Genomic DNA, 22,998 nt, shown 5'->3' with positions numbered 1-22,998 from the left:
TAAGAATTTCCAACAAACATTATCATCAGAAGTCAGAAACAGTATAGTAGTCTTGGTAAATCTGTCACTAGGTATTACTGTTAGCGTAACAAATCATGAACTGTTGCACTATTGCATCAGAATCCCAACTCATATCACAGTCATCACTATCTCCATAACAACCTTGGAATAAAGATATTACTCCAGCAATGTCTGACAATTGTATTGTATTGTGCAGGATGTGTTGGTAGATGGTGATGATGATGATGATGGTGATGACGATGATGATGACGCTGCTGCTGCTGATGATGATGTTGATACTGATAATGATGCTGGTGATGATGATGTTGATGATGATGCTGATGATGATGATGATGATTATGATGAGGATGATGAAGGTGATGATAATGGGAGTACATGTGGGCTATGTCTTATATTATGCCTCAGGTGAAAGGAAAAACATAATACATCAAACATAGAGTATCAAATCACTTTAATTTAAATTACTATAATTAGTGTATTTAAAAATTCTTGTTTAAAAGATGCAAAATCTTAATTCCATTATTATGAACTTGAACTGCTTATGAATGGCTATGATAAAGCATTAAACACCAAAACATCCATTTGTGAGTGTGGTGTGTGTGCTTGATTCCATGTACGTGTGTGCGTGTGCGTGTGCGTGTGCGTGTGCGTGTGCGTGTGTGTGAGTGAGTGAGTGAGTGTGCACTGGGGGACTTAAATTCTGATTTTAGGCCATCTGGTGTCTTCAGCATCTGTTGGCTGCTCCTGCTCCAGTGCCCCATGGGATTACAGAGAGGTCAGCCCTGCTGTCAGAAACCGCTATACATCCACACCTCAGGAGACACCACTGTGCACACACACAGCGTAAAACACACACACACACACACAAACACATATACACACAACATACATACACATTCACATACTTACATCCACAACCCTCAGCAGACATCTCTGAAAACACAAACATACACAGACAACACACACACACATACCATACATACACACGCAACATGCACAACATATACATGAACACTCTCACACACACAAGATGAACAACCAGCACAACACACAAACACACACAAACATGCATACTCACATACGTAGGTACATACAATATACATATACACAACATGCCCAACACAAACACACACACACAACACCAACACACACACACATGCATACTCGCAGACATACAACAGGCACATGCACACACACTCAAACATGCACTTATTTTTGCATTTATGTATACATAGCTCTCACTATGAGAAGTAAGGAATCTGCAGGAGTGAGCTTCAATGCAGGGAAGTGGTGACACTGACGAAAATGGCAAGACTATCAATTGGTCCATCAGAAGAGTGCAAAAAGTGCACAGTGCACCTTCCCATTCTCTTTTCTTCTCCTCCTTTCATATCTCTCTCTCTAGAGAAAATCCAAGTGAATGAGGCATGCTGACACAGAGTATTAATTCTTTTCGCTCTTCTCACAGAGCGAAGATGAAGGGAGCGGGGGAGAGGAAGACCGTGGAGAAGAGGGAGGGAGGGATAGAAAGAGGGGGGTGGGAGAGGAGAGTGAGTAAGATGGAAAGACTGATGAAATGGATTTCCCTTCCTTGTTGCCATGGAGACAGCAGGAGTGGATGAATTATTTCCTGTGGATGCAGAGATCGTGACAAAGAGGAAGAGGAAGAGAGGGAGGGGGAGAGAGGGAGAGAGATAGAAAGAAAAAGGCTGAGAGGGTGAGAAGCAGAAGGAGGAGCCTAAAGAGAGGAGTCAGCTCTGCATCTTGTGCTTTCGTTCATCTTTATTTCATTCATCCATGTCTGGCCCCAGACATCAAATCAAAAGCCATTTTAAACCCATTCCATCGTTACACTTCCAGTCTTTTACCAGTATATACAGAGAGAGAGAGAGACACACACACACACACACACACACACACACACACAGAGTGAGTGAGAGAGAAAGAGAGACAGACACACCAACATCCACAAGCACACGATCATCATTACATATGCGGATAAGAGTGCGCAGGCAAATAAATTAACACAGATACAGTCAGACTAGCATAAGCACCAAGACGCACTCGCCAGGTCAAATATGCACTGCCGAACTTACTCAACCCTGCCACCTGCTGGTGAAGCTGGTGAACACTGTTATGGCAGCCTTCCATCGCCGTCACCTACCGACCGTGGGTGGTTATGGACTGGGTCACGGGATGTGCGTGATTGAATTTAACAGATAAACAATATTTGTAACAGATTTACACATTTAACAGAATTGCACAACTATTCATACGCTGTTTGTGCACTTACACCGGCGCGCATAAACTTACTTGCATTATGTCCTACACAAAACATTGCTTTCATTGCTTTTGGCCTAGACAACATTGCAGTCCAAATACATGTGAGTACCTCAGATGTTTTTGGGGGGACTGGAAAAGGTCACATAGAAAACTGAAACTATCAGAAGATCGCTTGGATTGATAAAAGCAAGCAGTGTCTGGAATTTGAGTTTGTGCATCTGAGGTTTGGAATTACTCGACTTATTGAAAATAATACACATTAAAATGATTTGAATAGAGGCGTACAGGATGTCATTATCTGAATCTGTTCAACCAACAAAATGTTATATTCTGTTCAGACTGAAACTGTTAATTTGTAATTTCAAAGTGTCCTTACTAGACAGAATGCCATTCCTCACATTAAATCCTTCTACTTGATTTTGCAAGTAATTTTGTGCCTTTATATGCCTCTCTTTAGTATTTGTTCTAGCTCCGACCCTGAAGAAGGCTATATAAGGGCCCACTACAGGTCCTCGCCCTCTCTGTCGTCCCAGGCTGATAGCTCTGCCCAGGTTGACAAATGACATTGGGCCTCATTCTCGACCTTTTTCAGTAATTCTTCAGAAATGTTTCTTACACGACTTCGCAAAAACAACGTATGAGAAACACTTCCGCTGCATTCCCGCACGCTTGAAAATGTGTTCATAAGCAGCCGAAGTCTTCTCAGCTGGGTTCCTTCCGATTAGTTTCTTAGATTGATGCGCGTTCTCGTGAAAGTGGATTTGCATACATACACGCCCTGCCAGCTCCTTATTAGGAGACGCAATTTTAGAAACGTTTGCTGTCGCAATCTCCCGAATCCACCTCGTAACAGGTGTTCATTAATAAGGTGGAGATATTGTATAACGTTGAACGTCCAAAGTCCGTAAAACACATTTAAGTAGTCACTTTTTTTGTATCAAAAAATAGGCACCATAGGTGTGAAGACCGGTTCCAAGTATGAGTATAAATTGTAGTCCGTCCTGTCATTCGAATACCATAGGGGTGAAGACTGGCCACCAGTAGTAGTATAAATTGCAATAAATTCATGCCTCAATTCATAGATTGAGTTTAGTGTTTATTTATTTATTCACTTACATTTGCAGTGTTCATGTCATTCACAATCAGTCTCTTAGCAGACGTGGCCTTTGTCCAAAGTGACGTACAAGGGAGAGAACAGTCAAGCTACGAGCCATATAGACCTAGTGTAACAATAAACACTACCTCGTATAATTATGACTATAAATGTGAAACGTAATTGTTAATGATACAAATATTCTCGTATTCATTATTATCATAATTATTTTAATCCGAGGATGTCTGTAGAGCTGACGTGAACGCAATCACCAACGGGTTCTCACAAATTCAACCGTTAACCCTTTTACTGTAATACGGAGTTTTTTCAAATGTCATTCCTCAACGCGATTCCTCAAATAACCACAAGATGGCCCGTGGAATCCCATTTGAGAAGATTCCGGTAGAGTTACGACTGCTATTTCGAGTTCTGAAAGTTGTCTGAAGTTCAGAAGAAAGCACAGAAGAAAAAAAAAATAACGAGAATGCAAATGTTTTCATAAATGTTTCCGAAGTGGAGTTCCTTCTGAAATCCTTCGGAAAGTCTTCCCAACTGCTGTCGAGAATGAGGCCCATTGTCCTCAAATCAGTTGGACTGTTACAGGGATTTCATTCTGGTGTTGCATATGGGTGGGTAACTAAATCCAACACGAATAGATAATGCTCAAATCATACCCCTCTGCCAGTGTAGGCTGCACGATCGTGCTCGACACGAAATCGTTCTAATTTGATTCAATCAAAAACCGTCAAGCTGTGTATGGACGTGGATACAAATAACCGTTATAGCCACCCGCCCCCACCCCCCACTGAATACGCAAAGCCTGAACACAAAAACTAGTTTCTGCATAGGCAGTAAATGCACGATGTGTAAAATAGCCTTACTTGTACTGCTAGAATTAAAAATAACATTTTAGGAGGCAGCTTTTACATAAATAAAAAATAGAATATATAGAAGGAAAGGAAAACAAAATTTGTACTTTTGGGCCGAACTTTAATAGAGCACACACACACACACACTACACTTTTTCAGGGAGGCAAATAATTAAAAAAAAAACTTTCAAAATGCAACAAAATCTCACCTTTTCGCAAGGCCCATTCATGAGTAGTTCGACAAACCTCCAGCAGAGTGCGGCACCTCCACATAAAACATTCATAAGCAGGGAGACGAGGCAAATTTTTACTTCAAAATGTATTTATCAGGTCATTATCGCAGGAATGTTCCAGGATGTTAACAATGTCACCTCTGCTATTAATATTGAAGGCGAGCCGGTCTGCTTATTATCAAATTATCTTATTATTAAATGAAGATCAGCACTGCATATTTTACTTACTTAAATATTCTGAATATTTAAAATCATTAACGATGATTAATGGATTTATCGGGTCAACATTTCATTTCTTCCCTTTTCTGCTGTATGCCACTTGCCTTTAAGTAAAAACACCAGAGGACTAGTTTGTCAAATGCAGGTATTTATTTTTATTGAGTATTTGTTGGTTTGAGGACATTAGTACCCAAAAGGCACTGATCAGACTTCATTATTTTAAACAAAAGCTGTCACAAAAGGGTCAGACAAAATGAGAAATCAAAAGCTACAGGAGAGCGAGAGAGAGTACATTAAAGAAATACATTTCACTTTTCTTCCAGAAGGGACTTCCTTTCACAGAAAGGACGGTGAATGCTTGGTGCAGAGACACACGCTACCTCTCTGTCACACACACACACACACACACACACACACACACGCACACACACACTCGCTCATTCTTAATTACTCCATATACAACCATGTGTACAGGTCAACACACAAAATCACAGACGACACCATTTTCTGTACACACAGATCCAGACTGTTAAGTCTATGGCTTTACACCTAGCATTGATGAAAGAACATATAATATTACTGTTATTGTTTCCTTTGTTATTCCCCGATAGCCACCGACTCTCAAACTACTCAGCTGGACCTGAACCAGATGCAGGCCAGAATTGCTCCAGAGTTATCTGCTATGGGAAGGTTGTTACAATTACAACAGCAACTACTACCACAATAATAGTTTGCAACAAACCCAACAAACAAATACTTGTTTCCCTTGGTTGACCTGTCCAAAATAGACCAAAGATAGAAGAAGAAAAAAAAAACAGAGGGCCACACGACCTTCTCTGGTTAGAAACATGTAACAATTTCCACACGAATATTAAACACTCTTAGTGTTTAACTAGTGATGGTTAGAGTTGAGACAGGCTTTCTCCACCCTGCTGTGATGGGTGATGGTAAATGCCTGCATCGCCTGGACTCTTTATTGCTGTTAGTGCTCAAGGGGATGGGTGAGTGGACACGTGCTGCCCTGCGACAGCTTCACATCCCAAACTACTCAACCTGGAGAGCAGGGTGGCGGACAAGCTCTCCCTCTCGCTTCCTCTTCTTTCTCTCCGTCTCCTCCAGAACAGTCCTTCCCTTTCTTTTGGTTCTTTGTCCTTACCAGGGAAGTTCTACCTCGGTTTCTAGGGGACTGGGGGTTGATTTTCAGCATTAATGCTGTGTGTGTGTTGGACAGTGTAATAATTAAGTCTCTCAATCAATCACAGCGCTCCAACCCTTAAGTCTCTTCAGTGAAGTACCTCTCAGGAGTTCCACAGAGAACCTTTAGAAGGAAGAACCTGTTAGATTCTGCATAGCACAGTCAGGGTACTAAGTGCTGCCACTGACCGGGTTCTTTGTACCTTTACGGATTCTACTGTGATATTTTGTGTTGTTTCTAGGTGGGTAAACAGGTGTATGGCATATTATTTGCCGCATAATGCATTTTCTTGTCAGTACCAAAAAACACATCGACAGCACAACTGAAATATGAAGTTCAAGACCACAGATCATACTGCAACATTAGTCAAAACGTTGATCTTATCTATACGAATCAACATTTTGAAAATATTATGTGGAGATATAAATTATGGCCTTTTGAACAGCTGTGTTTGTGGTTGTGGTGACACTGAAATTATGTGACAAGTCCCTCCAGATCTACCAACATTCTGAGTCAGCAGAGAGCAAAACTGACAGCAGGGGAGTTTTGTGTGTGTTCCTTTTCCTGAAATCTGTTCCATTAAAAGGATGCAGATCTGATGATGATACAGAACGGAAATGTTGTTTTGTATCACATGGGGAAATGTACGCCATTACGCCACACACACATGCGCGCGCACCCGTATGCACGCACACGCACGCGCACGCGCACGCACACGCACACGCACACGCACACGCACACGCACACGCACACGCACACGCACACGCACACGCACACGCACACGCACACGCACACGCACACGCACACGCACACGCACACGCACACACACACACACACACACACACACACACACACACAGCTTCACACTTTTTTTTATCTGGGGAATCAACCTCCATACAAAAATACTTCAGTTTGATAGCCTTAATTAAAAAATGGTGTTCTCTGAAGGAAACCTCTATGAGAAAAGAGAAAAAGAATCGGAGGAGTGAAGAAAAAGAGCCCAAGACAGAAAGAGCATGTGGATTCGAGAAGTCTCAGTCTCGTCACTGCGTCAACATCTCTCCATTTTGTGGAATTCACTTGGCCGGCAACAGCCAAACAAGTGCGAACACATCCCGCCTCAGGGACACACACACACACACACACACTCACCCATCCAGTCAGGCAGCAATGAGACCTACCATGTGCGTCACACGCTCCTACTCAATCCCAATCACCTTTCAACCAGGAGAGGCTGGGAATGACACCAGTCTCTGGCATCCATGGATCTACTCTCAATGGAGTTCTGTACTAATATATGTGTGTGTGTACGTCTGTGTGTGTGGGGGGGGACATACAAAGGGTCCTGAAAGGAGCAGGAATTTCACATTGACACCTAATGTAGAGTGAAATGACCTACAAGCAATGTGAGTGTGTGAGATTGTCAAGGCTTATTATTAACGGTCACGGGACCTGCATAGCATTTTCAAAGGCACTAGAGGCTTGGTTACGGCAGTCTGCTGTCAGGGTGGGGCAGGTGGGGAGACGGGTGGGGCGGGGTGGTTGGCACAACACACATCCTGGCACATACGAAGCTGGACATGGCGTCTGACATCCACCACTGGTCGCTTTCTCAACAATCATTTCCTAAAGTCACAAGTCTTTTCTTAATCCCAGCTGACCAATGAAGATGTCCGTTCCCTAAAAAGTTGCGCTAGTTACCCGAATTTCATTCAATCATATTGGCTGTACCATTGCTGTGGTTACGTGAGCCAAATTTCATTGGTTAGCCATTGTGTGCCATTCTGTCAGCTGAAATCCAAAGGCTCTCAATGAAGCCAGTCTTTGGTTCATAGCGCATACAAGTTAATTTCTCTTGTGTGTGTGTGTGTGTGTGTATGTTCTTGATTCTTGGCACTTAATACAGATGCAAAATTGACTTGTAAAAGAGGAAAGGATACATGCAGGTATTAACTCCCTCTCTTTCGCTCACTCTCTCTCACACACACAAGCCTTCTTCTCAACTGAGTTCATGCTTTTTAAAGATGCAGTTTTTCATATATATATTCATATATATATATAATCCATAATATGAATTGATAATGATGGGAAAATTCCCATCTTTCCCTTACATCTCCTTTCAAAGAAATTCCCTTTCCCAGACTTCCAGCTCCATGGATCTGCATCTGTTTCCGGCGCAGATTTTCCGACTTGTCCAGCTCTACCACGGCCCGTAGACTCGGACCTCCGTGGTGTTTCTGAGTAAAGACATCTGACCCGACTCCTCCAGAGATGATCGCTGTATGGCTGTGATGCAGGGGGATGATGGCACACAACAGCACAGAGGAATCTGTGTGTGAGTTTGTCAGGGATTTAGCGAGGAATCTGTGTGTGTGTGTGTGTGTGTGTCTGTTTGTGTGTGTTGAATGTAGCCTGTGTGTTAGTGTGTCCATCTTGATCCTCCTCCACCACGGGCTCTCACACCACAAACTCGGGCACCTCGTCAGTGGTCAGGTCGAGGGAGAAGTACTTGTTGGTGCGCTTGATGGGGAAGGCCGACTGGTCGCCGCGGATACCGGCGCACTGCTCGCCGAGGCCCTGGTAGCCACTGGCGGCGCTGTCCAGCTCCTGGGCGCAGCCGAAGGTGTAGCTGTGGGCGGTGTCCTGGCACAGCTCCGCCCACTCTGAGACGCTGCGCTGGTAGAGCCGCACGTCGTCCAGCGATTGGCTGTGGCGGTCTGTGGAGCCCTGCTCCTTCTTGCACACCACCGTCTGGGGGACAAGAGGAGGAGAGGAGAGGAGAGGGGTGAAGGGAAAAAAGAAAAGATGAGAAGAGAGATCCATGAGGAAAGAGGAGGAGTGGAAGAGATTGGGCAAAGAAAAAGTACCAAAACCGGCTTTATTTTCATGACCTTAAGCACTCACTTTGCAAAAGTCTGCATGTTCCATTTGGTTTGCATGAACTACCATACTCTACAGCGTGACAATCAGGATGATCAACTCTTAAAAGTCAGGCACTCACACATAATGCTGGGCCTTTGTGTGTGTGTGTGTGTGTGTGTGTGTGTGTGTGTGTTACCTGTGGTAGGGACTCGATGCTCTGCCCCCTCATCTTCACGACTGTCTCTGATGAGCTGGAAGTGGATGAGCTCACATCCTTCACCACAAGTCCTGCCATGATAAAGACCAAAGCAGCTGCCACCGTTAAAAACAAACACCAACAGTAGTGAAACCGTTTTGATGGGTATGTACTATGTCTGTGTATAACTTGATTGAGGTAGTGGTGAGCTGATGTGTACCTTTACGGATTCTTCTGTGATATTTTGTGTTGTTTCTAGGTGGGTAAACAGGTGTATGGTATATAATTTAGCTGTCTGCTCACTGCCTGGCGGTGAGCAGACTTGTAAGCTCCCCTCCTGTGTGTGTGTGTGTGTGTGTGTGTGTGTGTGTGTGTGTGTGTGTGTGTGTGTGTGTGTGTGTACACACCAGAGTATCCATTGTTCTGGCTGGAGGTGAGCATGTCTTCAGTGATGTGGATGCACAGGTCCTGGTTGAGCTCCAGAGCCAGCTCATGCAGCTCCTCATAGTCCTTAGGGTCATCCACCAGCATCTCAATCTCTGTGGATACAACCATCACAACCCACGACCATTACTTAAAGTTACAAATGACATTACATGCCATACACTGTGTGTATTTGCCCGTGTGTGTGTGTTTGTGTGTGTGTGTGTGTGTGTGTGTGTGTGTGTGTGCCTCACCATCATCATCGTCATCGTCATCCAGCACCCGGTCCTTCCCACCGCTCTCCACGCCTGACGTGTGTGTGCTGGCGTGGCTGTTGGTGGACGAGCTTCCCGGGCGCAGGGGCCTAGGGGCTCCTTGCCCGGGCACGCGGAAGCTGCCCGTGTCGATGCCCGAGGTGTGCGAGCTGCCGTGGCTGGTGGTGGAGTGGCGTGACAGGCGCTTGTGGCGCGACACACTGCCCATGCTGCTGCCACTGGCCCGGGAGCGGCCGTCCAGATGGTCCATGTCCAGCTCCAGAGCATCGCTGATGTACGACTCACGGTACTGCTTCTTCTCTGTGTGTGTGTGTGTGTGGAGGGGGGGGGGGGGGATGTTAAATCACAAATACACTATAACACAGTACAACTCATGGTACTACATCTACTCCATAAGTGGGGGTGGAGCAGACAGGGGAAGTAAACCACAAGCACACACACACACACACACACACACACAAACACAAACACACAAACACACAAACACACACACACACACACACACACACACACACACACACACACACACACACACACACATGTACAATGCATGGTACAGCTTATATTCTGTTAATGATGACTAAACAAATAGGGTACATATTAAGCCTAACAGCACAACACACAGTCATCCTTTCACCAACCTCAATGCTGCCTATTTTCCACAGAGTAAAATAGACACTCTCACATACACACACACTCCCTCTTTCACATACACACACCTTCCCAGACACCGCCACATGGTCCAACATACAGCATGCTGCATCTCAGCACATTTTCTTTGACCTCAGCATGCCGACGGTAGCATCTACTATTTATAGCACATGTTCACCTACCTCAGCAAACACACACCGAACACACACACACACACACACTCACACATACTGAACTTCCTAAATGTAAAACTGCAAACACACACACAGTTGCAAAGGCACAGGAATAGTTGAATGTTATCACCTAGCAACATACTACATGTACCTAGCTCATGTATAAACACCTCCCTAAACACACCTACAGACACAGACACACCGACACACACAGACACACACACACACACAGACACACACAGACACACACAGACACACACAGACACACACACACAGACACACACAGACACACAGACAGACACAGGCCGTACCTTCGTTTTCCTCCAGGCGGCGCACCTGCTTGAGCACAGGCTGCAGGTTCATGTAGAGGCGGTGGCTGTTGCTAAGCAACTGCAGGAGGTGGCGCGAGCGCATGGGGCAGCCGGTGTAGTACATGAGCTTCCGTGCCGAGGGCAGTCCGTCTGGCAGAATCTCAAACTTCTTGCCCTGAAAGACAGAGAGAGAGATGGTGAGGAAGAGAAAAAAAGAGAGATGGAGAGTGGGATGAATGGGGGGACAGAAACGGACGAGAGGAAAAAAATGATTTTTAGCCTGAGATAGGTAGAGCCTGAGATAGGTAGAGAGGTGGAGAGTTGTGGAGACAGAGAGATGGATATAATGATAGAAAAATAAAGAGGGGGCAAGAGAAGGGGAGAGTGAGATGGAATGAGAGAGTGAGAAGAAGGGGGATGGAGACAGGGAAAGATGACGATGATGAGTCAAGGAGTATGGGAAAAAAAAAGAGTGGTGGACGGGAGGATGAGGTGAGGGATGAACGAGTAGACAGAGGACAGACAGGTGGAAAAGGCCACATCAGCAAACTGAGCTTAAGACAGCAGAGGGACCCGACATGATAGCTTCAGTATGCTTCAAGCCTACTAGTGAAAATAATCTATACATCTCTGCAACAGCCAGACATCTATATGTAGAGTTTAATACTCTACACATCTCTGCACCACACATCTATAAGTAGAGTTTAACACTCTGCACCACACATCTATATGTAGAGTTTAATACTCTACACATCTCTGCACCACACATCTATAAGTAGAGTTTAACACTCTGCACCACACATCTATATGTAGATTTTAATACTCTATACATCTCTGCACCACACATCTATAAGTAGAGTTTAATACTCTGCACCACACATCTATATGTAGATTTTAATACTCTATACATCTCTGCACCACACATCTATAAGTAGAGTTTAATACTCTGCACCACACATCTATATGTAGATTTTAATACTCTATTCATCTCTGCACCACACATCTATATGAAGAGTTTAATACTCTGTACATCTCTTCACCACACATCTATATGAAGAGTTTAATTCTCTAAACATCTCTGTACCACACATCTACTGTATGCAGAGTTTTAAGTGTCTGTTTAGCCCTTGGGCTCTTAGCACAGCCTCAACCAAATAGAGAAATGTCCTAGATCTAAAAATAACAGTAAATCACCCTGTTCATGCACACACACAGACACACCTTGACACACACTGAACAAAAGTAAGCTCTCATTTTAAACCTCATCGGTAGCTGTGCTGGCAGTTTATAGACAGCTTTAAGAGATTTTGTGTGTATGTTGTCAGCAGAAACATTATTTCCCTCTGCTGTTGTAAGTCATCCTGCTGAGATGCACACACACACGCGCGGTCACACACACACACGCGCGGTCACACACACACACACACACACACACACACACACACACACACACACACACACACACACACACACACACACACACACACACACACACACACACACACACACACACACACACACACACACACACAGCTCAGCACGATGATGAGTGCGCACAGCTGGTTTTCACAGACAGGGCTTGTTTGTTTACCCTTTCCTAAAGTGAGGCGGCCACACACACACACACACACACACGCACACACAAACGTACACACACACACACACGCACGCACGCAGTAACTATTCTGTTATGCTTTGATTAAGACAGAGAGGCCAAGGGTATTAGTTCAACCCTAAATTAAAGTTCCTCTGGTAACAGCATGAACATCTACAGAGAGCACTGAATACGTACAGATACTGCTGCTGTATGCTTCATCAGGTATATTATGTACTTAACATGATACTCTGTGCAGTCACCAGACAGTCAAATTTTGCATAAAGTCACGAGCACACACAAGTGACAGACACACGCGCGCATGAATACATAACGCCCAACCACATCAAATAGACCCATAGTAACTGCTTCAGCTCGAGAGACTACTGGCCCTGCTCGATACAGATCTATGCACGTAACAGCCAATCAGATGTTACACACACCCAGCAACCCAGACACACACACACACACACACACACACACACACACACACACACACACACACACACACACACACACACACACCCCCCCCCCCCCCCCAAAGAAATGGCCATCACAACATCTGGAGTTCATGAGCAGCTTACTCCACCCCTGGCTCTTTGGCACGTGTCAGTGCGTGCGTCAACATGTGGACAGCCGTGTGTGTGTGTGTGTGTGTGTGTGTGTGTGTGTGTGTGTGTGTGTGTGTGTGTGTGTGTGTGTGTGTGTGTGTGTATGTATGTATGTGTTTTCTTGGCCAGAGTGACTTTTCCCAAATCCCTGATTAGTTCCACAGTGATTAGATAAATCAGTTGTCATCCGGCATCAACATTTCCACAACAAAACACAAGCCTCTCTCACACACACAGACACACGCACACCTATCCCAAATCAGAAAACAAACCTACAAAACAACCACACACACATTTTAAGCTCACTGAAGGAATGACATAGACAGATGGAAGAAACATGAGGGACAAGAGCCACTCACCACAAACACCAGCTTGCCAACGTTGGTCCAGGGGAAGTCATACAGTAGTTGCCGTACTGAGCCCACATTCTGTTCAAATGCAAACACACACACACAGTAAACTAATTGACTGTAATACATTCATATCTCCAAAATAAGAGAATGTCTCTGAAGATATCAGGCAGCAAAACATCACAAAAATACTTGCAGACGATATTTGTCTCAACATGTCAGAGTCCTCTAGCATTTGCTAGTGCAAAGGCCTCTAGCATGCATGCACACACACACACAAACAAACACACGCATACACACACACACACACACACACACACACACACACACACACACACACACACACAAATTACCTGAAATATCTGGATTCCACGCAATGTCAGCCCTAAAGTGAGAGAGGCCTCAAGTTCTTTTTTATCCTGAGGGAGGGGGAGGGAGACAGATGGAGAGAGAGAGAGAGAGAAAGAGAGACAGAGGACTAGTAAGACGGAGTGGTATGTAAAGCGATGAAAACATTTATCAACAATGTATACCTGAATAATAAGTTAAACACCACTTTATTCAGTAGCTCAATATTGGATAGATCTCAACACACACACACACACACACACACACACACACACACACACACACACACACACCTTGTAGAGTCTGTAGTAGTGCACGGTGACGTCATCCAGCTGGGCAGACTCTTTGATGTATTTGAGGTGGGCTTCTGAGGCGGTCAGGGCATACTGGTCTTTATGCATGTTCGGGATGTGCCTCAGGATGTACTCACGGCCACGCTTAGCGATCACCTGTTACACAGAGGAATGGGTTTAGTGTGTGTGTGTGTGTGTGCGTGTGCGTGTGTGTGTGTGTGTGGTGAACCTGTGCCTCGGGATGCACTCATAACATGTTATCGCTTGTAGCCAGAGATACTTTCAGTGTATGTGCGTCACGTGTGTGTGTTAACAAAACATTGGGGAGTATACTGAAGACATCATGTCACTGCTGTGCACTTTACAAAAAGAGGCCAATTGTGAACTGGTGTTGTGTGTGTTAGTTTGGGTGGGCGTCTCACCTACACCAGCATGGTCATCTACATGAGTGCTACAAAGGTTGGGTGCTAGTGTATGTGAGAGTTTTACAAATGCACACACACAGTAAAACCCAAAACGTCAAGGTCATAACTCACAATCCAAAAGGAAATTGTTAGCCTGACTGTGTTGGACTATGCCTGTGTGTTTGTGTGTGTCTGAAGACATCATCATTCAAAACCAGCCTTTAAAAATAATCCTGACTTATGAATGTCCGAACACTCTCTCTCACTCTCTCACTCACTCACTCACCCACCTCACACACACACTCACACACACACACGCACAGTAAATAAAGCAGCTCATAGAGACAGTATGAGTGCCAAGAACTTGTCAGACTTTCAGACATAAATAAAGCAGTGCCTGTCTGTGTGTAAAATAAGCACCCTGCAATGACCCAGCCAGAGATTTTTTTTAAGATCACAAACAAATAGTCCCACACATTTTTGTGCGACCACAAACAAACACTCCCACACACACCTGTGTACAGCCAGTTGTGGGAATGTTTCACTGTTTACATGATTTAGGACACTCTGAGAGTAGAGAGAAAGCCATTGGGGGAGCGGGGGGGAATGTTTTTAAATAATGGCCATCCAAACATTTCCTGCTCCTTGTGGCATCTTGGTCTCTTTCTTTGTGTGCATGAATGTGTGTGTGTGTGTGTGTGTGTGTGTCCATATGTCTGGAAAGGAAGAGGACAAATGGCGGAAGTGCGGTAGCTAAATTAACTGTAATGGGGGCAAGAGAGAAGTGCTGATCACCTCACCTTCCAAAAAGTGACACATTCTCCTTCTCCATTCTTTATTTCTCTGACACACACACACACACACACACACACATACACACACACACACACACACACACACACACGTTTGTGTGTGCCACTTCTAGTGGCTAAAATAAACCTGCTGTCCTACTTCCAAAAATCCCCCCTTGCCTTCCGGATCAAAAGTGTCTAAGTTTGATTAATGACTGTGTGCACACGCACACACACGCACACTTTGCTAGTATAAAAAAACAACTGGGATTCCTCTTCTGAGTTGCTCAGGTTAGAATGATAAAAAGGACCATTGAAGGATGAAAAAACAACTACTCTATGACATCTACAGTTAATCACTTCTATAACATGTGTGTAACTGTTACAGCGGTGGTGTATACTTACATGTGTGTGTGAGTGCATGTCTGAGTATGTGGGGGTGTATGTCTGAGTATGCGTGTGTGTGTGTGTGTGTGTGTGTGTGTGTGTGTGTGTGTAATGCATGTGTGTGTCCCTGCAGATGAGACACTCACCCATGGTGGGAAGTAGGCCTCGGGCTCGAAGTATTTGCCAAAGTGCTTGTTCCGCTTGAAGTTGCCCAGGTCTGCCTGCAGGGCGAAGGCAGCCAGCAGGAAGTAGGCCTCCTCTCTCTGGATGCACTGGGACTGCAGCACCTGCTTCCTCAGGTGCCAATAGTAGTAGTACCGCGCCGAGCGATCACTGATACACACACACAGACAGAGAGAGAGAGAGAGAGAGAGAGAGAGAGAGAGAGAGAGAGAGAGAGAGAGAGAGAGAGAGAGAGAGAGAGAGAGAGAGAGAGAGAGAGAGAGAGAGAGAAAGAAGGTAAGAGAGAGAGGAAGGTAAGAGACAGGGAGACGAAGATTGAGACAAAGAAACATGGGGATAATCATTTAAGGAAGAACCATGGATATTTCTTTTATGCATATCTATAACTCAGGTAGCAGGTGCAGCTGTGTGTGTGTGTGTGTGTGTGTGTGTGTGTGTGTGTGTGTGGTTTTTTTTTTGTAGCTCACCTAATAAGTCGCCCATTCTCCACATAATACTGGGCTCTGAAGTGGATGATCATTGGAGGTCCAAACTGGTCGATACCCTGAAGCATGATCATACACATCCTTAGACATCATAAACAACATCAAAATGGTGTGTGTATATTTATTGTGTATGTATTTGATGTGAGTATATTTTGTGTATTGTGTGTATGTGTGTGTGAGAGAATGTTTAAGTATTACCTTGCTGGCCTCTCTTCGCCATTCTTTGGGACAATACTTGGACAGTTTCTGGCCAAGCTCCATATAGATATGCTCATTATCTGTGAACACACACAGACACAGACACAGACACAGACACAGACACAGACACAGACACAGACACAGACACAGACACAGACACAGACACAGACACAGACACAGACACAGACACACACAGTTAGCAGTATAAAGGTGCCGTTAGGGTACTCAAACTCCCGGACTGATGGGCGGGCAGCCGGATTGGACGCACTAATAAGCATTTGTGTTGCTGTTATGGTGCTCCAACGGCTGTGGGTGCTGAAAACAATACACTTCCAGGACAGTAGGTGGAGTAGCGGTTATTTTGTCGAAAACAAACTACTCCATGTCGTTACAGCCATGGGAAGTGTGTTATTTGAGCAGTGTGCTGCGTCTGCTCCACCAGCCCAACTGGTTTCAACACCCCAGCCTCCAGCCAAGGGGTGCTTGGATTCATCAAACAGAATCATGCTACTATACACCACAATGTCAGAGTCACGCACACAACAAACACACACACATTCACCAACACAAATACAGAAAGGCACATGCTAAAAAGCCTAAATAAGTCAGTGTGTGTGTGTGTGTGTGTGTGTGTGTGTGTGTGTGTGTGTTTATTTAGCGATTTCACACGCACTGCTCAGGCAGGCCAGGAATCCGTGCCCCTCCGCCATTCTGACTCCAGCTCACATGCAAGCAAACACACACACACACAATTCCCTTTGTCATGGAGTGGGGTCACCTGAATGATGGTGTCACCCAGAGTGACTGGCTCTCTAATATTCTCCCTCACTGATATTCTCTCTTTCACACACACACACAAACACACACACACACACACGCACACGCACACGCACACGCACACGCACACGCACACGCACACGCACACGCACACCTTGTAGAGTCTAGAGTACAGACATGTGCTTCACTTACTCTGAATGACACTGAGTCCAAACAGGTGGCAGTCCTTGAGTCTCAGCAGATCACACACCTGAACCAGGAGCTCCTGGCACAGAGTCTTAACCTGATCAAATAATCACAAAGATCCAACATGAGTCAACATCCCCCAACACACTCCTCAATCTCAGTCAATACACCCTCGAAGTTGGAGTCAACATCAGGGGTGGGAGTCACCAGGTAGCTGACAATATGATTCAATCACGATTCTTGGGTCACAATTCAATTTGATTTATCTGCCATTGTAACTAGTGCTGGCAACCATAAAGTTTCTAGAAATTAAGTAAATCATAAGAATTAGCAGCATAAGCAACACATTTATTACATGTTTTTTCATCGAAAGATATTTTTTTATGTGTGTGTGTGTGTGTGAGTGTGTGTGTATTCATGCATGCCTCGAGACACTCACACTGACGATGACATTGAGTGTGTCGTCGTTGGGGAGGAACACACACACACAGCGGCGGTCTTGCATGGTTTTGTTGATATTGAAACCGCGCCTGCTCATCTTCGGGTGCCTGGCCCCCCTCGGAAAACCTCCAACCACGCCCCCAGCACGTGGCCCCGCCCCCCCCTCTCAGCCGCTGAACCTTTGCACTGGACACCCTCGGTGTCTCAGACACCCTCCACAGACGCTCGCTCACACACACGGGCAGAGATGGCTCAGCGCCACGGCAACGGGTACGTGGGCACAGCTGACGTGGGCATTGGGGAAGAGTGGAGCCGGAGGAAGAGCACTCAAACTGTGGAAGGAGATAAAAGAGAAAAAGAAAGAGAGAGAATCAGGTTGATTAGTTCCCAAGCTTTCCAACAATTTTCATCTTTATGACTGTCAATTTGTTATATGCAATTACTATTGAGCATGAGCAGCGGTTTGCGTTTACACATGGGACATTAAAGTGTTTGTTGCCAGAGACAGTGACAAACAGAGACGATGAGATTGTTCTATAAATAATAACCATCAGATGCATCACGTTGCCACCATCACACAGTGTCTGTGTAACAGCACATAACTCTTGAGATTTCATCCACAGTTATGTCAGACAGACAATGTAAAAAAGAAACCTCAAACTTTTTTTAAAGGTACAGTTTGTAGTTTTTAGTGGCATCTAGTGGTGAGGTTGTGTAATTGCAACCCGTCAAATGCCATAACACCGCAAAAAAGGCCTATCTGTAGGCAGTGTTTTGGTTTGTCTGTTCTGGGCTACTGTAGAACCATTGTGGTGCAACATGACATTCTCGAGAGCACCATCATCAATGTCTAGGGAGGGCTATAGATGTGAGAGATTTAAAGGATGGAGCAAACTGACAAACAAATGAAGAGGATCTGTCAAAAAAGAGTGGGTCAGCAAAAGTAAAAGACATAACTCTGAAGGGTGTGTGTGTGCCCAGCACAAAGAAAGCTCAGAGATGCAGCAGGACTGAGGTCACTAGTCGAGAATTTTCCAGTCTCCAGAGGGTTAACAGAACACAAACACACACCCACACCCACACCCACACCCACACCCACACCCACACCCACACCCACACCCACACCCACACCCACACCCACACCCACACCCACACCCACACACACACACACACACACACACACACACACACACACACACACACACACACACACTCCTTAACATCAGCATTCCACTCCTCTCCAAAACCACTCCTAGCTTGTGTGCCAGTGTGTTGGTTTGTGTATATTCAGTTGAGTTGGGTTGGGTTTGTATTTGTATATATGTGTGTGTGTGTGTGTGTGTGTGTGTGTGTGTGTGTGTGTGTGTGTGTTCCGCATACCAACAGAAACTTCTGGAAGACAGCTGTTTCTACTGTCTTTTTCTGTGGCCCTTCTTGCGCAATTGGGCTAGACCCGCAGACCCCCCTCCCCTTCCACACACACAAGCACAGATGTTAGAGGTTTCCAACATCACACACACAAAGCAAGAATGCAATGGGAGCCATGTATGTCATCAAAGCAACATCTGATGCACAGAGCTCTGTGTGCGATTGCGTTAGTGTCTGTGTGTGTGAAATGTAAAATCTGTTTTGCTGTGTTGTGATTCTCTATCCGCTTAATGCAGTTAAATCGATCCCATTAACATCAGAGCAGTGACACGCACGCACGCCCACACACACACACACACACACAAAGCCCTCCCTCTTGCTTGTGTCATATGGACACATTTCAGATTGTATATCACATCAAAATGCATCCCTGAATACAATTACTTGTATTTATGAGTCTAAGAGGCAAAGAAAGAGAGAAAAAGGAAGAGAGAGAGAGAGGATTCTTTCATTGTATCAGTGAATTCACCTACACCTCCTCAGCAAAGGACCTGAAATCACACCACTAATCTTTCTCTCACTCCCTCACTCCATCTAAGTCTTCCTCACCCTCCTCTCCTTCCCTTCATCTCTCCTTTTAATCCCTTCTGCCTGGGCAGAGTTCAGATGATGCTAGTTACTGGGCTCTTTTCCTCAGTACTTTAAATCACATAAGGAGACCTGCTAGTAGCTTCAGCTTTACTTTGGGAAAGGGCAGGAGAAATGACACTATAATCTCAAACACTTCAAGTGTGCGTGTGTGTGTGTGTGTGTGTGTGTGTGTGTGTGTGTGTGTGTGTGTGTGTGTGTGTGTGTGTGTGTGTGTGTTTGTCACATGATGATATCTATCCAAACTGCTCAGTGTACAGCTACAACATCCATCCCACCAGGTGTCATCCCAATAATGCCTTCCTGAGAGGTTTCCACAGCAACATGACTCCACGCAGGGTGGGACACTGAAGAATGGCATCCTTATTCATAACAGGGTGTGATTTACACACACCAGACTGAAGTCTATAGTAATGAAGCCTCACTGGTCTGCTGTGTCATGCCTAATAGCTCTACACCTCTAAGTTTGACATTGATGACCTCCAATAAAACACAAACACACACACACCATGTAAAGCCTTAAATAAATGGCTTGCTGGGTCTAGTGTGTCATGTCTGGAAGGGGGCTAAATGAGACGTGAGTAAGACATTAGTAAGACATTGATGAGAACACATACCACAAAGTTCACACACACACACAGACACACACAGACACACAGACACACACACACACACACACACACACACACACACACACACACACACACACGTGCGTGGAGGGCATTTGTTTTAATGCCATTTTAGTGTCGCTACGTTATGTGTGCTGGACAGGAAGAAGGAGAGAGGGAGGAAAAGGAATGATGCAACACAAGCCCCACATCCCAGCCATGGACACTTCCTTCCATTCACACACACACACACACACACACATACATACACACACACAGCAGCAGAGCGCTCCCTCACACTGTTAAGACTGACTACGTGGCAGCCACAGCACAAAAAGAGAGAGAGAGAGAAAGAGAGAGAGAGGAAGAGAGAGAGAGGAAGAGAGAGAAAGAATGAAGGAAGGAGAGCAGGAGAGGCACTGTTCCTTTTTCTTCCACCATCCCCTCCTCTCTCCATCGCTCCATTCACGTCAAAAGGGCGGGGTGCACATGTGGTGGGAACACAAGACTGTAGTTAGAAATCACACTGAGAGGACTACAGAGGGGGGAGAGAGAGAGAGAGAGAGAGAGAGAGAGAGATAGAGAGAGATGGTGGAAAATGTACTGCCAGGCAGAGAAAGAGAGAGGGGGGCATGTAGAGAAGCATAGTGGGGGAGGGAGGTAAAGAGAGATCGAAGAGAAACGGGGAGAGAGGGAGAGAACGAGAGAGAGGAAAGAGAGAGATCAGCAGTGGAGAGCAGGCTTACAGCTCCATGGAAAAAAAGTGCTGCAGTCAGGAGAATTCCACTCAAACATCTGCTTCTCATTCCAACAATGAGGGCCTTTGATTCAGGACATACACACACACACACACACACACACACACACACACACACACACACACACACACACACACACACACACACACACACACACACACACACACACACACACACACACACACACACACACACACACACACACACACACACACACACACACACACACACACACACACACACACGCAGGCATGCATGCATGCATGAATGTGCCACACACACACACACACACACACACACACACACACACACACACACATACATACATACATATACACACACGTGCGCATGTGCATGCTCTCTCCATGTCACTCAACAAGCAGCATGCCAGCTACAATTCACAGAGTCACACAGGAACAGTATTCCAGAAATGTCCACGATTTGAGTCTGATGTGCATGTGTGCGTGTGTGGGTCTCCTTTCCTGTAGTTTTACACTCTGTATCTAATGCATATAATGACACCAAAACCCACATGCATAAACACACACAAACAAGCAAACACAAACATGCACACAGCAGAAACCACAGACTTAAAGGTCTTATGAAGGTTTAAAAAAAGATTAATGCATCAATACATTTTTGCATGTCCTTTATCTGTAATGAGGACGACACAAACTGACAGATATGAACATTCCAGTGTGCCTCAGGCCTGCAACCCTGTGCTTACTCCACCGTGGCTAAATAAACCTCACCAAGCAACCGGTGCCCCAACCACCTGCGCCACACACACACACTCAAGACTTAGATTATGACCCGGTTTGTTGTTGGTCACCCGGTTGTGTGATTGGTGTTATGTGTGAGTGAACGGATTTGTGTTATGTACTCTGGGGCATGTGTCCCGCACGACAGCAAATTGAAGTGTCGCTGGGCAGAGCTTTAAACCTCAAACTGACTGAACGCAAAATATCAGTCAAAGTGACCAAAGACGTTCACACGGTCTGTTCCCAAGTGGTGAGAATAGCAAGTCTGTGCATGTGCATCAGTTCGGGATCACGTTCGGGATCACAGATCACAGGTGATGCTTGCACGATACAGAGAAACTCGATCCTTACAACAACAATAACATCCATCTTTGATAGAGGCTTGGCTCAAAGAAAATGTATTATTCCTTTTAGTTCGGAAATAACATTAACCAAAATAGACGGGAATCCAAACAGACTTTATCCAAGAGCACAGCACATGTGTTTGTTGTTGGGGTTGTTCAATAACAGTCCGCAGAGGAGAGGGTAAGATGAGCTGTTTATTTTTGCATGACAACACTGTATGAAGCGTGCAACAATTCTCTCAAATCACGCTATCCTGTACTGTTTCAAACACACTTGAAAATGTGTGTGTGTGTGTCCCAATGGAAAGACTTAGCATGTGATAAAGCCTTACAGAGATTCTACTAGGAGCTGGGCATTCAGAGCTATAATGACATGTTGACCTCGTGACCCCAGCTCTCAGAAGTCAAAGGTGAGAAGTCACCAGATGGAACTGATGCTCTATTCAGAAAGCCTGTGATGATAATGGCCTGGGTACCTTAACCTAACACAGAGATACATAACCTCTCTCTCTCTGTCACATGAACACACACACACACACACACACACACACACACACACACACACACACACACACACACACACACACACACACACACACACACACACACACACACACACACACACACACACACACACACACACACACACACACACACAC

The 22,998-nt window shown here is 45.2% G+C and overlaps 1 protein-coding gene across 1 annotated transcript; it reads right to left on the bottom strand.

Moving 5' to 3' along the window:
- Positions 1-6,686: 6,686 nt before the first annotated feature.
- frmd6 (FERM domain containing 6) lies at positions 6,687-17,963 on the bottom strand. Its single transcript, XM_080850500.1, has 13 exons — positions 17,851-17,963; positions 17,418-17,508; positions 16,449-16,528; positions 16,233-16,309; positions 15,729-15,915; positions 14,001-14,156; positions 13,713-13,778; positions 13,369-13,437; positions 10,805-10,979; positions 9,649-9,969; positions 9,379-9,510; positions 8,972-9,063; positions 6,687-8,664 (listed from the first exon to the last, which is right to left on the bottom strand). The coding sequence occupies exons 1-13, from the start codon at positions 17,947-17,949 to the stop codon at positions 8,371-8,373; spliced, it is 1,839 nt and encodes a 612-aa protein (XP_080706626.1). The 5' UTR covers positions 17,950-17,963; the 3' UTR covers positions 6,687-8,370.
- Positions 17,964-22,998: the final 5,035 nt, after the last annotated feature.

The sequence above is a fragment of the Sprattus sprattus genome, assembly GCF_963457725.1.
Source record: "Sprattus sprattus genome assembly, chromosome: 13".
NCBI classification, from domain to species: domain Eukaryota; kingdom Metazoa; phylum Chordata; class Actinopteri; order Clupeiformes; family Clupeidae; genus Sprattus; species Sprattus sprattus.
This window is presented reverse-complemented; position numbering and strand designations above follow the sequence as displayed.

What these genes read in the sequence shown, in the direction of transcription:
- frmd6 (XM_080850500.1), bottom strand. Translation starts at nt 17,949, where the DNA reads ATGAGCAGGCGCGGTTTCAATATCAACAAAACCATGCAAGACCGCCGC. An exon ending in ACTACTACAGACTCTACAAG is followed by an intron (nt 13,779 to 14,000) that starts GTGTGTGTGTGT and finishes CCCCTCCCTCAG; the next exon opens with GATAAAAAAGAACTTGAGGC. An exon ending in CCGCCTGGAGGAAAACGAAG is followed by an intron (nt 9,970 to 10,804) that starts GTACGGCCTGTG and finishes ACACACACACAG; the next exon opens with AGAAGAAGCAGTACCGTGAG.